A 15,043-nucleotide genomic window follows, 5' to 3' on the forward strand; every position below is an offset into this window, starting at 1 on the left:
GGGGTCACTGACATATTGGCTTACTCAGGAGTTTTCCAGGACAGATTGGAACCAGATCCCACACAACAAGTCTTTCTAGGTTTTCCAAGAAAAAACCCCTTTGTCCTGTTGGTCCTGAATCATCGACACGTCCACCAGGAGTCACTGTGTCTCTGGATCCACTGGGAGGGAGATCCACTGGGAGGGAGATCCACTGGGAGATCCACTGGGAGATCCACTGGGAGATCCACTGGGAGATCCACTGGGATCTGTTTCATCTCCTTCTCTGTCCTGACTTTCATGTTAAATCGGACTTATTTTCATGTATTTTTCACCCCGCAGCACACGACGTTCATCTGATGTTTTGTTCATTTTTAAGGAGTTTGCAGACAATCTTCAGGGTAAAGGCATCCACGGAGCCTTGATGTCTCTGGAGCCGTCCTTCGACACCGACGTCATGGCCAAAGCCTTGGGGATTCCCAGCAACAAACACATGCTGCATCGACACCTGTATGAAGAGATGAGGACCCTGGCTGTACCTCTGAGGTAGACCAAGAACTGTACCGTACTGTACCGTACCGTGCAGTACGGTACAGTACAGTTAGGTACTGTACTGTACCGTACCGTGCAGTACTGTACAGTACAGTACTGCACGGTACTTGGGGATAAGAAAATCACAGTCACAAATTAAATCCTAAATATCTGTCTCTTATGAGTTGTTTCATATAATACTGTGGGGGGGGCAGAAATAACATTTTACTCTTTTTTGAACAGCAACATGGAGGAGAACAAAGAGCTGATTGGCTCCTTCTCCCCGACGACTGTGAATCGATTTGCTGAAGAGAGAGCGTCGCTGAGAAAAACAGGAAAGGTAGAAAAAATAAACTCCTTCATGTGATTAAAACGAACAAGAACAAAAAGTGAGTGAGTAGAGAGAGCAGCTGACAGGAAGTAGATGGGGGCTGACATGGAGGAGAGGTCAGGGGTCAGATCCAGACACACACACTGTCTGCAGAATAATCTGGTCCTTGGATATGACAGAAGGTCACGTGACCAAATCCAACAATCAGGTTTGGAAATGACAGGAAACAGCATTTTATGAGGGGCAGCCCTGGACCCAGGGGTTAAAGGTTAATTGGCAGGACTGTGTGTTGACCCCCCCACCACCCCCCGCCCAGGTACACTGATCCGTATCTGCTCAGGGTAATCACGGACTTTTGTCACTGATGGCGGTTGTTTTTTTTTCCAGAGTCCACTGAGGCTCCGTGCGAACAGCCACTCCGTGGAGCGCAGCGTGGCCTTCAACGGCAGCTGCAGCTCTTCACCCAAAGAGGGCAGAGTTCAGGTTCTGTCCCGGGCCAAAGGAAGTCCAGTTCATACCTACAAGGGCGTGGAAATCACCAACGTCTGAAACAGACGCTGGAAAACTCCAAACTGTTTCACTGGTTTTAACGTAGAGAAAAAATACAAAGAAAACTACGTTCTTATTTTTATTAAAGATGTGTTTTAAAACATCGAGATGAAATATTCTCAGAACAGACGTGTCGTTCACAGACGGACGCTGTTAGAAAGAAAGTTTCAGACGATGATAAAGAAAATAAATGTAAAGTTTACGTCAAGACAGAAAATGTTTCTGCAGATTATCAACACGATTCTTTAATGATGTACAGAAAAGAAACAAAACGTATTTATTTTACTTTACTGTACTGTTGTGGTCTCCCCTCCTCTCCCCTCCTCTCTCCCCTCCTCTCTCCCCCTTTTCCAGTTACGACAGCTTCGGCTTCTGATATCAGAGAAGAAGTCTTTTCAAACCCTTTCATCTCGGAGCCTCTGTCCTGATTGGCTGTTAATCTTCAGAGGACTTGAATTGTGCCCAGTCAGCAGCTCTGCTTCAGATCTCTCACTTTACCTCCACATGACCCTCCATCGCCCCCCGCAGGCTTGTCCTAAGAATGACTAATAATAACTAACTAACTAACCAGAGTAAAAAAAAAAAAAGAAATTTCACACCAATACTAAGAGATACTTTTGATAAAACTGTACTTTTTTTTACTTAAAGAGAGGTCGTAGTGTTAATGTACTTTTTATCGTTACTTTAGATTTAAATGTTTTTATTTTGACTTGGATGCTAATAAAATAAAAGAATCTCAGTGTGAAGAGTGTAACAAACAAACTGTTGATGTTTACTGTCAGAAAAGAATTCAAATAAATCTTTCAACAATATTTTACTCATGATTGACTGGTGTCCCACTTCAAACCCTGGGGCGGCTCCACATGGTATGAAACTGGTTTTTCCTCCTCATCATGAGCGTCTTCACCAGGACCAGGAGGTTGGATCAAACCAGTTCAAACCTGTTGACACGACATATTATGGTCTTTATTTGACAAACTTAAACAGATTAAAAACTGATACCGACAACAGCAGTGAACCAGCAGTTGAGCCACAGACAAAGCACTGCTGAGAAGGTCATTCAAAAAACATGACACAACAAACTAAGTTAAACCAGTAACTAGTTACAGGTTTAGTTTGGGTTGTTTTGGGACATGTATCTTAAACATTTGCTTAAAGTGCAATTTTCTTGAACCTATGTTTATCTAGGATAAAACTGAGAGAATAGTATTTTTAATTTATTATTAATTTTAGAACAGAACTTTGATTAATAGCAGAAAATCAAATCAATAGGTTGAAGTTTTTTATCTGTTCCGCAGGATTCATTTAGAAATCATCAACATTAAAACCGTCACACGGCCCAGGTGCAGTACCTCCATACTTCCTCTAGGTGTTGACCTCTACTGTTCATGGGTGATTGGAACGGGTCGGCGCTAGGACCCAGCAGACACCAGGCCAGACGCGGACTTTACAACCAGCAGAGTGAAGGTGTCGTCACGGCCGGAGTTTGGACAAAGTTCCCGTCAACTTGACTGATCTGTGGCAGTAAACACAGGAATTATTGGTTTAGTTTGTTTTTTTTAAAAGAAGAAAAATATACGTTTTTAGTCAGATATTTCTTCTGTGTTCACTTCCTCTCTTCGCTGCGTGAGGGCGCGCGTGAGTTCTTCCTGAAAACACCTGCGCCGCTCAGGTAAAGTCACCGATGAAGAAGGGCGAAGTTTCTGGAAAATGTCTGTAGGAAAAGGTGAGGCCTGAATCTGTGAAAACGTTCACCAAGCTAGAACAGTGAGTGTGGTTCCTGTGACTTTAGTCTGTAGTGGTGCAGGGTCGGTGGTCGGTGGTGGTGAGGGGTCGGTGGTGTTGAGGTGACGGACGGGCTGTGGCTCCGTCTGAACCAGGTTTCCTTCAACGTCACCGCGGGTCGTGGCTCATTATCATAGCAGTGATGCCACTCACACTCCACGCCTGTAATTACGGACAGGTCTGTGAGCAGTGAATGTACTGATGGTTAGTGGACACACCCAGGAGTTCAGACCTGCAGCACAACAGCCGAACCGCAGCTATCACAGACCGGAAATGACGCAACAGACCGCGTCGTTCATCTCACCGTCGGCACATGTGGTTCAGAAAAACAGAATCAACCTGATGAACAACAATAGTTAATATTGGTTATTATTGGTCAGTCCATCAGAGCCGGGAACCAGATGTTTATTACTATGACGTAGCTACAGTGACGTCTGTGTTTGTGATTGACAGGTTTATAACACACTGTCTTCAAACCTGTCCCGTCACCAACCAGTCCATCTGAAGACGTCCATCTGAAGACGTCCACCTGAAGACGTCCACCTGAAGACGTCCACCTGAAGGCGTCCACCTGGAAATAAGGTAAAAAACAAACAACAACAAATGACTGACTGTGAATCAACACCACTTTATATAAATACGATAAAAACAAACTGGTGTTTAGACTAAAACATTTGTTGGCCGCTGGTCCAGAGGAGTGACACCAGGAGGCTCCACCTGGTATCACTTCCTGTCTTTCACTGAACGCCTTAAACACAGGGTGGAAGTCAAAAAGTGCTCAGACACAGTTACTCCAGTGTGTGTATGTGTGTGTGTGTATATATATATACACACACACACATATATGGATATATATGTGTGTATATATATATATACATACATATATGTATATATATATGTATGTATATATACATACACATATATATGTGTATGTATATATACATACACATATATATGTGTATGTATATATACATACATATACACACACATACCTGTTGTTTGTCTTTGGCAGCAGATCTTCAATAATTACATATAATTATAAAACATGTTTCCATTCAGGTTTGCTTTCAACATTTGCTGATTGTTCTGGATTCAAATTATTACATTTTTAAGGGTTAAAAAATCCTGATCAAAGAAAAACAAACATTATTATAAACGTGCCTCATTATTTGGCAGCGATACAACGATACAACCGTGGACCTGGTGGAGTAACATTGGTCAATATAGTTGTGAATAATGTGTTGACAAGCGACACCTGCTGGTTGAACGTCTCTGTTACACAGGTGTTGGTAACGTAATAATGCTTTTGAAGATGAAGATTTTGATGTGAATCATCCAAACTTTCTCACTTCTATCTCTTCATTGTTGCTGTGTGACTCATTCTTAGCCATGCTAACCATGCTAACCATGCTAACCTCTCTTGGCTGCCTGTCTTTGTCATGTTCAGACCTGTGTGGACGCGGCTCCTGTTTTTTTTCCCAAACCTGTTTTCTTCCACTCCCGCTCCAAATCTACCTGTTCGTCAGAAGAGTCTCAGATTTTCTCTTTTCTTTTCAAACTAAGAGTGACTAAATGAGACGGATCTTTATCTGAGTGAACTTCCTGTCAGATGAGGTTTCCAGTCTGGCAGCCGTCCAACCGTCATTCTCTGCTTCACCACCGGTGTCGCCACAGTTCAGCTCTGACGCCGTGTGTTTTACAGGGATGTGTTCGAGTCGAGGAATATGTCGAGGCAACGGCAACCAATCCAACAGGTCCTCCAGCGGAGAGAACGTGAGTTCGGGCGCCCACTACGCTCTGTGTGCCCTGGGCGTCGGACTGATCGCCCTGGGTGTCGTGATGATTGTGTGGACTGTGATACCCATGGATGGAGAGGCCACCGCTGGCTCCAAGCCTCAGCCAGGAAACTCCACCACAGGATCAGAGGACGGAGGTGGTGACGAAGAGGAGTCCGACCACACCAAGTCTTCATCCGTGGCCATGGTGCTGATTGGAGTGGGGGCGGCCATGTTGCTCCTGTCCATCTGCCTCGGGGTGAGGAGCAAAAGGATGGCACGGAACAGACGAAGCCAGGCCGTGGCCACCAGTGTCCCGTTCACGGACCAGGTGTCGAGGGATCCTGAGGAGTGAGCCGCGACTTTATTTATTTTTATATTCCTCTTTCAGAGGCTGGTTGAAAATATAAACCTAAATATTTAAACTGTGAGATGAAACGTAGGCGACCTAAAAATATGAGACCTTTGTTTTTATCTGTGACGAATCAAAATGATGGAATTAACAATGTGGAAAAATGTAAAAAAAAAAAGAGAACCAGAAGAAAAACCTGAAAGGTCGGTGGTCGTGGGTCTCTGGTCCGTTGACCAAACATCTTATCGTCACTGACTCTGAGTTCTTCCTTCTGTTTCCAGAACTTCAGATTCAAATGCCTACAACGTGCCCAGCTACGAGGAGGTTGTTGGCAGCGACACCTACCCCGTACGTGACAGTAACCTGCGCCACAGCACCTCCCAGCTGCCGTCCTACGAGGACATCATCGCTGCTGTGGAAAACGAGGGAAGCGAACCCATGAGCAACGCCACCGAGGACACCCCTCTGAACCAAACTGCCCCGGCGCCGGCGCAGCCTCCAGACCAGACCCAGAGCGACCGTCCAGGTCTTGCACCAAAGGCCAGTCTTCCCACTCGCAGCAGCAGCCGGGCCAGCCGTTTACTGCGCCCCCTGCGGGTCAGGAGGATCAAGTCTGACAAACTGCACCTGAAGGACTTCCGTCTCCAAATCCGCAGCCCGACACAGAACCCCGTCAACATAGAACCCATCACACCGCCACCACAGTATGACACTAAAATGCCAGAATTACAGTAAGAACACAGGTAAAAATCTGTTTTATTTCTCATTAACTGAAGTAATTCATTGACCACAGTCCAATAACTGTTGAACTGTGTCTGTGTCTGTGATGTCTGTGATGTCTGTGATGTCTGTGATGTCTGTGATGTCTGTGACTAATGGGTGAAAAGGGAAATGTGTTTCTTCAGAGGTTTTTTATGGGGAAAAAAAAGAATCGTGTGCCGTATGTCCATATGTCTCCTGTTCATTTTAAATGAAGAAAACACAGATTTTTACTGTGTTAAAAGTACATTTTTGAAAAAGACACAGAAGTTATAATATTTTTAAACCCAAAAACAACACCGTGGTGCCTTTTCTATGACAGATTTTATAAAAATAAAGCTTTGATATTTTATATTTTGAGGTACGTTTTAAAGATGACAATTCACTTTACATTTTATTCCACATGTTATGTTTTATATCACAACAGTCAACGTTGAATACACCTAGATTAAAATTAAACCACTCATTTTTTATAAAATTAATCACTTAAATGCACAAAACGCTCATGGCTGTATTTCTGTTTTTTATTTTGTTTGTGTCATTTTCTTATTTGTATGATGTCAGGTTTTATAGCAGTATATTTATTTTACAGGAGATCAATATTTGTACATCCAGTAAATAAAATTTAACTGTTACACATTATGTTTTGTTTTTTTGACAGCGTGACTTTCTTCACCTCACTGATAACATTTGTTTATAAAGAAAACTAAAACTGAAACATTTCCCTAAGATCTGAGAAGGACAGAAATATCAAACACTTTTGGGGTAAAATGTCTTTGTTCTAAGGACTGTTTCACTGAGTCCCTAAAGAAACATAGGGGAAAGAAATAGTATAAAAAATAATAGTTTTGCACCAGAAACATTTGTTTAATTTCTCCTTGTGTCCAAAGTATCACATCCTTAAAACAAGAACTTAATTTTATCTCTATATTTTATATTTTAATAGTTGAAGAGTTTACAAATTAAACTTCATCCTGCTTCATAATTATTTCCCTTCCACAAACATCATGTTCCACAAATGCTTTGGTGAATGCGCGCCCTCTGCTGGCAGAAATGTTATATTTCGATAGTTCAGCTGTGTTATTTAGTGACGTTAAATTATCACAAGGCAAAAATAAATGCCATGCGGTAATAAATGTTTGATTAAAAACCTCTCGGTGTTGTGTCTCCATGACTTGATGAAATTAATTCAGTCCTAATTCCGTGCTTTTCCTTCTCTTTCTAATGCATTCTCGTTACACTGGTTCTCTGGTTATTGACCCCTCGTGGTTAAATGCGGTACAGCCCTTAAGATAAATATTTTCAGCTTTAATTCTTTTTCACTTGACGGGTGGCAATTATATGAACTTAAAAAATAAGAACACTGGATTACAGATGTAGGAGCTGAGAGGTAACAACTGACTTTCTGTGACGATTCACCGACGCTACGTGTTTGAGGTGAATTACAAAACGGTTGCTTTAAATTCTTAAATGTTCATCAAAGCCAGAAAAGTGCTACATGCTACGGAGACAAACCACATACTAAACAAAAACGTTTTTATGTTAATTCACAGACTATAATATCCACGTTGTTAATAGAAGTGGCGAGAAAATGGTACCGTTTTACTTTCCATAACACAAATACAAACAGTAAAACTGTGCTAAAGTATAGCTTGGTTTAGTAGCAGAGTTGCTAACTTCTGTTCCTGTTTTCATGTGTTGTTTGTGTTGCGTGTTAGGACACTTCTGGTTAAAGGTAGTAGTATTGGTGGAGAAAGCGTCCAGTAGAGGGCAGTAGTGAAAAGAAAATCCCAGTAAAAGTAGAGTTGGCAGGATTAGCTTAGCATAGTTGAGCAATGAAACTGGCGATTCTACGTATCAAATCACTAAAAAAAGACAATTTAAGTGACATGTTATCATCAATACAACAACACTGTGGCTGTGACATTTTACATTTAATGTTTATGTCTCAAATGGACCGTATTTTAAAGCTCATTATGGCCGTTGTACAGCTCCACTGCACAGGCGAACTCTGTGCTACAGTCACCCGATGTTACTATCTTTAAACCTGCGGTCAGTTCCCTGACGTCGAGGTAAAAAAAAAAAAAGTTTCACACTTGATTCTAATTCTAATATTTAAATATTTTAATATTCTAATCTGTCAGATCCAGAGTCAGTAACTTCCCTGACATTTTACAGTAACAGTGAGGACGGAAAGTGCTGATGAACTCCACTGAGGAGCAACGTTTAACGTAGGAAAGTTTATTTTTATATTTCCAGCATGTATTTTCCTAATCTCCACCCTCGCCTCGGTACAGATTGATTTTTTTTCTTTTCTTCCTTTTTTTTTTCTTCTTTTCTTTTTTTTACATGTGCAGCTGCCATGAAGCAGAGGGAGGAACAGCTGGCTGAGGGAAGAGCCAGCCCGGGGAGTCAGTCACATTCCTGGCTGGGATTCAATGACTGAACCAGCGTCGAGGTAACAGAGAGAGAGAGAGAGGGAGAGGAGGGGAGGGAGAGAGAGAGAGAGAGAGAGAGAGACTCACACATTGAGTGAGAGGGGAGACAGACTGAGAGAAACCTACGCCAGACGGAGCAGACGAGCCATATTTCAGGCGCACATTAGCAGTGCGTACAACCGCAGGAGTGCGTAAAAAAACCCGTAACCCGTGACTGCGCCCTGGATCGTAGACTTTTCCCTCCAGCGACGGTCGACTTTAATTCTCTGCTGCTACAGAAAGTGTCTCCATGATCCCGGCAGCCCTCGCTTTTCTGAATGGACGCGCTGGGAAGCTTCTCCGGTGACATGGAAATGCGTGTTATTGAGCGTGTGGCCGGATGCTGAGGGCACCAGACCAGAGCCAAGTCAGATCCATCTTTCATTTTGAGTTTTGAACTCTTTCTCCTCGGCGCCTACAACATGGAGGCTGCGAGCTTCCAGCCCCATCCCGGACTTCAACAAACTCTCAAGCAGTTTCACCTGAGTTCCATGCGCTCTCTCGGCGGACCGGCGGCGTTCTCGGCTCGGTGGCACCAGGACTCGCTGTTCGGTAAAGATGGCAAATCCGCAGAGATGATGATCACGCTGCCCACACAGACGCCCCCGGTGATGTCCGGTCCACTTTTCATCCCGTCCGATCGCTCCACGGAGAGGTGCGAGACGGTGCTGGAGCGGGAGCCCATCTCCTGCTTCGCGGTCGGCGGTGAGAAGCGGCTGTGCCTGCCGCAGATCCTCAACAGCGTCCTGAGGGACTTCTCCCTCCAGCAGATCAACTCGGTGTGCGACGACCTGCACATTTACTGTTCCAGGTGCACGGCGGACCAGCTGGAGATCCTCAAGGTGGTCGGGATCCTGCCGTTCTCCGCTCCGTCCTGCGGGCTCATCACCCAGACGGACGCTGAGCGCCTTTGCAACGCGCTCATCCACGGCGGCACGTACCCTCCTCACTGCAACAAGGAGTTCGGTTCCCTGGAGTTGGAGCGGAGCGAGAGCTGCTTCAAAGTTTACCACGAATGTTTCGGCCGCTGTAAAGGACTGTTGGTCCCGGAGCTGTACACCGGCCCCGGTGCCGCCTGCGTCCAGTGCATGGACTGCAGACTCATGTTCCCACCTCACAAGTTTGTGGTCCACAGTCACAAGAGACTCGAGAACCGGACGGTCCACTGGGGGTTCGACTCGGCCAACTGGCGGTCCTACGTGCTCCTGGACCCGGACTACAGCGGGGAGGAGAAGAGTCACCTGGAGCAGCTGCTCAAAGAGTTGAAGGGGAAATTCGACCTGACCAGAAAGACGTCCATCAAACCGTGCAGGGTGAGTCTGTAGACCTCCACGGTCTCTCTTTATTATTGGTCGGATTAGTTTTATGACTTTATTGTGATTTCTGAGGGTTCCAAACATGTGGCTGTTGTGTTGTGGACACTCCAGCAGCCTCAGGTCGTTAGCATCGATTATCATTCATTTCCAGGAGCCTTCCCACTCATTAGGCTGCTCTCTCTCTCTCTCTCTCTCTCTCTCTCTCTCGGTCTTGGTCCAGTGTCTCACCTCAGACCTGGGCCGTTCTGTCTGTTCTGTCTGTTCCTTCTCCTGACATTAATCCCACATAAAGGAATAGTAAAATAAATCGTTTTGTTCAAACCTGCTCCAGTCAACGACACGTGGCTCTGTGACAGAGCTGACCACAGCACAGAGCCCCCCTGGGCTGTGGAACTGTACTCCTCCAAAATAGTGTGAAGAGAATAGGTGTACTTTGATATGGAAGTATGACCTTAGATCATGTTAGTACTGTGTGTACCGAGCCGCCCTGAACGCAGCACCAACTTCCTGCTGGAAGCTCAGACATGGACGCTGTTTTTGGTTTAGTTTGAAGTCGGTTTCACTTTTAAACTGAATTCATTTCGTATGCGTTTGGTGACAATAGCCCCAACCCCCCCCCCCCCCCGTCATTTCCCCCCCCCCCCAGGGTTAACCAAGGGCATCTGCATTATGATGAATGGACTCTCAGTGATATATTTTATTAGGGAAGGGAGGGGGGAGGGGGGGGAGACATTTATGAAGGCAAGGTGGGAGAGGGGGATAAGCATTTAATGGGGTATGGAAATGTGTGTGTGTGTGGGGGGGGGGGGTGGGGGGGTCCAAACAGGATAAGATATGTGCTGCCTTCCAGGGTCAGTGATGTTTAGGGTTTGTTTCCACGTCACACACCAGCTGCTGTGTGGGACTGAGCTAATGACTGTGTGTGTGTGTGTGTGTGTATGTGTGTGTGTGTGTGTGTGAGATATACATCATAGATGGTGGAGGGGGCAGTGTGTGTTGGCTGTGGTTCACTGTCAGTCGTGTCCCAGTTAGCAGACAGGCCTGGTCCTGGGGGAGCAGCTCAGCCCACTCCCCCATCCATCAGAACTGACGGGGGCTCACAGACCTCAGAACTGACGGGGGCTCACAGACCTCAGAACTGACGGGGGCTCACAGACCTCAGAACTGACGGGGGCTCACAGACCAGGCCTGGCTCAGTTAACCCACCAAACACAAACCTCTGTGTTATCAGTCTCAGCAGCAGCAGCAGCAGCAACAGCAGCAGCAGCAGTAACAGTCTCAGTCTCAGCAGCAGCCTCAGTCTCAGTCTCAGTCTCCCTCTGATGTCACAGGGTTTTATTAATAAGTCAGAGCCTTGAAGGTTACTCCTCCTCCTCCTGTATCGTCCGTCTGGACTCCCGGCCCCTCCACTGTACCACTGTACCACCGTACCACTGTACCTGGTGACTGCTGGAGCGGCAGAACGACCAGCTGAAGAACCCACCGTGACACAGATGTACTGCTGTCATCGTGGCTCAGCGGTGACTGTACCAAACCCTCTCCAAGTCTTTTTTTGGAGAAAAATCCTGCTGCCTCATCACAAAAAAAAAAAAAAACAAACCCAGAAGGTGGATGAGAGGAGAGCGAGGCTGCTGCTACTGCTGCTGCTGCTGCTGCTGCTGCTGAACTGCAGCCTTTGGTGGTTGAGGTCGTTTCCTGGTGCAGAGTCTTTCATTCAGAGACGCAGGGTTTGTGAGTCAGGCCTTGACATGTGTTGTCAAAGGGCCGTGACCCCTGACCTTACTCCAAAGACACTGACCCTGCCTTCCCCCATTCTTTTGGCACCATCCAATCAGGTGGCCGGCTGCCCACATCACTGAGCAGATGGCAGTCTGATAAAGGACACGGGGACGTACAGTGGACGGACGCTGGGCTGCAGCGTTTGTGGTGGTGCACGAGCGGGAAGTAAATGTTACAGACAAGTGAATTTACAATTCCAATGACGTGGTGTTGAACCGTGCGTGTAATAATTCAAATGCTAACTCTGTGATTAGCATGAAGGAGGATTGGAGCTGCGAACACCGTCTTCTTTAAAAGTCAAATTCTTCTGAGCACCGACTTGGAAAAAAAAGAAGAATTCAAAGAAATGAAGTGAATTTGAGCGTGTGGAGAGCAGAGGTCGGAGACTCCAGAGGAAAATACAGGCCCTGGTAAAAGAGGGGATATTAAAGCTGCTCAGCTGAGGACAAACCATGACATCTCTGTCTCTCACGCTCCATGAAACGTTTCCTTACACCTGGAAAAACCAACGCAGACGCAGCTTTAGTAAAAGGAGGAAAAACACCAATGTTACCGTTGGATTTCTGTGCTTAAAGATGCACATGATACAGGAGTGTGTGTGTGTGTGTGTGTGTGTGTGTGTGTGTGTGTGTGTGTAATGAGCGCTCAGATGTGGAGCCAGATTAAATGAGCTCACTGCCGGCTCATTTCCATTCCCATCTGTCTGTTGACCTCTGGGCTGGTGCGTCCACTCCGTCCACGATGGCTGTGTCTGCTGAGCTCTGACCCCANGAGCTGACCCCATGTTAAAAGGTGTCAGCTGGGGTTCTGTCCTGGGTGATGTGTGTTAAAGACCTGCCGCCTCCTTTGTTTGAGCGTCTCCTTTCAGACTCTGTGAAGTGTGTGTGTGTGTGTGTGTGTGTGTGTGTGTGTCAGCAGTCTGATGGAGACTCAGCTACATCACAGAGAACATTCTGGTAAATCTTCTACTCATTTATAGTTTGATCAAAATCCTAAAATTTACATTTTTTACACATTTTTGTTTTTAATGAAGAAATTTGACTTTTTTTTCTACATCAATTTCTGACCAATGTCACATTTAAAATTGTTCAAATATAGATTTATTTCATAGCAATTGTTAATTAATTAATAAATATATTAATAATCCATAGTTGTAGTTTAGGTAAATGATTTAAACAGATTAAAACATGTTGAAGGAGTGACATCGTTTTATCTTCTTTAATGTCATGAAAAATACAGATCAACGTGTGTCTCACGTTAGTAAGTAAAACAAATCTAAAAGGAACCAGACCAGCCCCCAGCCCCCCAGGTGGACAGACCCCCCCCCCAGGCTGACCAGTACAGTCCCCCAGGTGGACAGACCAGCCCCCCAGGCTGACCAGTACAGTCCCCCAGGTGGACAGACCAGCCCCCCAGGCTGACCAGTACAGTCCCCCAGGTGGACAGACCCCCCCCCAGGCTGACCAGTACAGCCCCCCAGGTGGACAGACCAGCCCCCCAGGCTGACCAGTACAGCCCCCCAGGTGGACAGACCAGCCCCCCAGGCTGACCAGTACAGTCCCCCAGGTGGACAGACCAGCCCCCCAGGCTGACCAGTACAGTCCCCCAGGTGGACAGACCAGCCCCCCAGGTGGACAGACCCCCCCCCCAGGCTGACCAGTACAGCCCCCCAGGTGGACAGACCAGCCCCCCAGGTGGACAGACCCCCCCCCAGGCTGACCAGTACAGCCCCCCAGGTGGACAGACCAGCCCCCCAGGCTGACCAGTACAGTCCCCCAGGTGGACAGACCAGCCCCCCAGGCTGACCAGTACAGCCCCCCAGGTGGACAGACCCCCCCCCAGGCTGACCAGTACAGTCCCCCAGGTGGACAGACCAGCCCCCCAGGTGGACAGACCCCCCCCCCAGGCTGACCAGTACAGCCCCCCAGGTGGACAGACCAGCCCCCCAGGCTGACCAGTACAGCCCCCCAGGTGGACAGACCCCCCCCCAGGCTGACCAGTACAGTCCCCCAGGTGGACAGACCAGCCCCCCAGGCTGACCAGTACAGTCCCCCAGGTGGACAGACCAGCCCCCCAGGCTGACCAGTACAGCCCCCCAGGTGGACAGACCCCCCCCCCAGGCTGACCAGTACAGTCCCCCAGGTGGACAGACCAGCCCCCCAGGTGGACAGACCAGCCCCCCAGGCTGACCAGTACAGCCCCCCAGGTGGACAGACCAGCCCCCCAGGCTGACCAGTACAGTCCCCCAGGTGGACAGACCCCCCCCCAGGCTGACCAGTACAGTCCCCCAGGTGGACAGACCCCCCCCCCAGGCTGACCAGTACAGTCCCCCAGGTGGACAGACCAGCCCCCCAGGTGGACAGACCAGCCCCCCAGGCTGACCAGTACAGTCCCCCAGGTGGACAGACCCCCCCCCAGGCTGACCAGTACAGCCCCCCAGGTGGACAGACCAGCCCCCCAGGCTGACCAGTACAGCCCCCCAGGTGGACAGACCAGCCCCCCAGGTGGACAGACCCCCCCCCCAGGCTGACCAGTACAGTCCCCCAGGTGGACAGACCAGCCCCCCAGGCTGACCAGTACAGTCCCCCAGGTGGACAGACCCCCCCCCCAGGCTGACCAGTACAGTCCCCCAGGTGGACAGACCAGCCCCCCAGGCTGACCAGTACAGTCCCCCAGGTGGACAGACCAGCCCCCCAGGCTGACCAGTACAGTCCCCCAGGTGGACAGACCCCCCCCCCAGGCTGACCAGTACAGTCCCCCAGGTGGACAGACCCCCCCCCAGGCTGACCAGTACAGCCCCCCAGGTGGACAGACCCCCCCCCAGGCTGACCAGTACAGTCCCCCAGGTGGACAGACCCCCCCCCCAGGCTGACCAGTACAGTCCCCCAGGTGGACAGACCCCCCCCCCAGGCTGACCAGTACAGCCCCCCAGGTGGACAGACCCCCCCCCAGGCTGACCAGTACAGCCCCCCAGGTGGACAGACCAGCCCCCCAGGCTGACCAGTACAGTCCCAGTGTCAGCTCTGACCCAGTTTTTTGCACCACTGTCTCTGAGCGTTGACCAGTTTTTCCCTCCATAAAATTCAGTGACGCTGCACAGTTTCTAAGTGTGAACAAGTTGTGGGTGAAGGGGGGGTGAAGGGGGGGGGGGGGGGGGGGTGAGTGTTGATCAGCAGTGATGAGCCGAGGGAGGAGATGATTCCAGGGTTCATTAGTGGCAGAGCAGATGCCTGTATTGGGTTAGTGTTGTTCCACCACCATCATCATCATCTTCATCATCATCTTCATCTTCATCATCATCATCATCAGTTCCTCCTCGATCACCTCCTGATTTCCAGCTCTGTGATTAAGAGTCAGGTCCATCTGGTGCAGAGACAGGAAATCCTGGAGTCTGCATCTGCTGCTGGCTG

At 48.2% G+C, this 15,043-nt stretch overlaps 3 protein-coding genes and 1 long non-coding RNA gene across 5 annotated transcripts in view; 3 read left to right on the forward strand and 1 right to left on the reverse strand.

The window, feature by feature from the left end:
* kaznb (kazrin, periplakin interacting protein b) overlaps positions 1-2,184 on the forward strand; it is a 53,791-nt gene extending 51,607 nt beyond the window's left edge. Inside the window, exons 19-21 of the mRNA XM_008319619.3 lie at positions 319-525; positions 754-850; positions 1,229-2,184. Coding sequence (XP_008317841.1) covers positions 319-525; positions 754-850; positions 1,229-1,390 — 466 coding nt within the window. The 3' untranslated portion in view covers positions 1,391-2,184. The remainder of the gene's footprint in view (positions 1-318; positions 526-753; positions 851-1,228) is intronic.
* Positions 358-2,866, reverse strand: LOC107989235 (uncharacterized). Its single transcript, XR_003051201.1, has 3 exons — positions 2,743-2,866; positions 2,209-2,331; positions 358-487 (listed from the first exon to the last, which is right to left on the reverse strand). It is a non-coding gene; the product is annotated as an uncharacterized LOC107989235 (long non-coding RNA).
* tmem51b (transmembrane protein 51b) lies at positions 2,815-6,696 on the forward strand. 2 transcript variants are annotated; one of them, XM_025060456.1, is made up of 4 exons: positions 2,815-3,062; positions 3,629-3,757; positions 4,878-5,301; positions 5,584-6,037. In XM_025060456.1, exons 3-4 carry the CDS (start codon positions 4,880-4,882, stop codon positions 6,035-6,037), a joined length of 876 nt encoding a protein of 291 aa, XP_024916224.1. In that variant the 5' UTR covers positions 2,815-3,062; positions 3,629-3,757; positions 4,878-4,879. The 2 variants fall into 2 exon arrangements, with proteins under 2 accessions (XP_024916224.1, XP_016892082.1); XM_017036593.2 differs by having other exon boundaries at positions 2,816-3,116; positions 5,584-6,696.
* A 1,833-nt stretch (positions 6,697-8,529) lies between these two features.
* Positions 8,530-11,031, forward strand: LOC112487779 (ski oncogene-like). The gene is made up of 2 exons (XM_025060455.1): positions 8,530-9,851; positions 10,829-11,031. Exons 1-2 carry the CDS (start codon positions 8,961-8,963, stop codon positions 10,994-10,996), a joined length of 1,059 nt encoding a protein of 352 aa, XP_024916223.1. The 5' UTR covers positions 8,530-8,960; the 3' UTR covers positions 10,997-11,031.
* The last annotated feature ends 4,012 nt before the right edge of the window (positions 11,032-15,043 follow it).

This window comes from Cynoglossus semilaevis, chromosome 11 (genome assembly GCF_000523025.1).
Source record: "Cynoglossus semilaevis isolate Cse_v1.0 chromosome 11, Cse_v1.0, whole genome shotgun sequence".
Lineage (NCBI taxonomy): Eukaryota > Metazoa > Chordata > Actinopteri > Pleuronectiformes > Cynoglossidae > Cynoglossus > Cynoglossus semilaevis.

Coding starts and splice junctions, on each gene's coding strand:
- tmem51b (XM_025060456.1), top strand. CDS start 4,880: ATGTGTTCGAGTCGAGGAATATGTCGAGGCAACGGCAACCAATCCAAC. Junction 5,302..5,583: donor GTGTCGAGGGATCCTGAGGA/GTGAGCCGCGAC, acceptor TTCTGTTTCCAG/AACTTCAGATTCAAATGCCT.
- LOC112487779 (XM_025060455.1), top strand. CDS start 8,961: ATGGAGGCTGCGAGCTTCCAGCCCCATCCCGGACTTCAACAAACTCTC. Junction 9,852..10,828: donor CGTCCATCAAACCGTGCAGG/GTGAGTCTGTAG, acceptor TATACATCATAG/ATGGTGGAGGGGGCAGTGTG.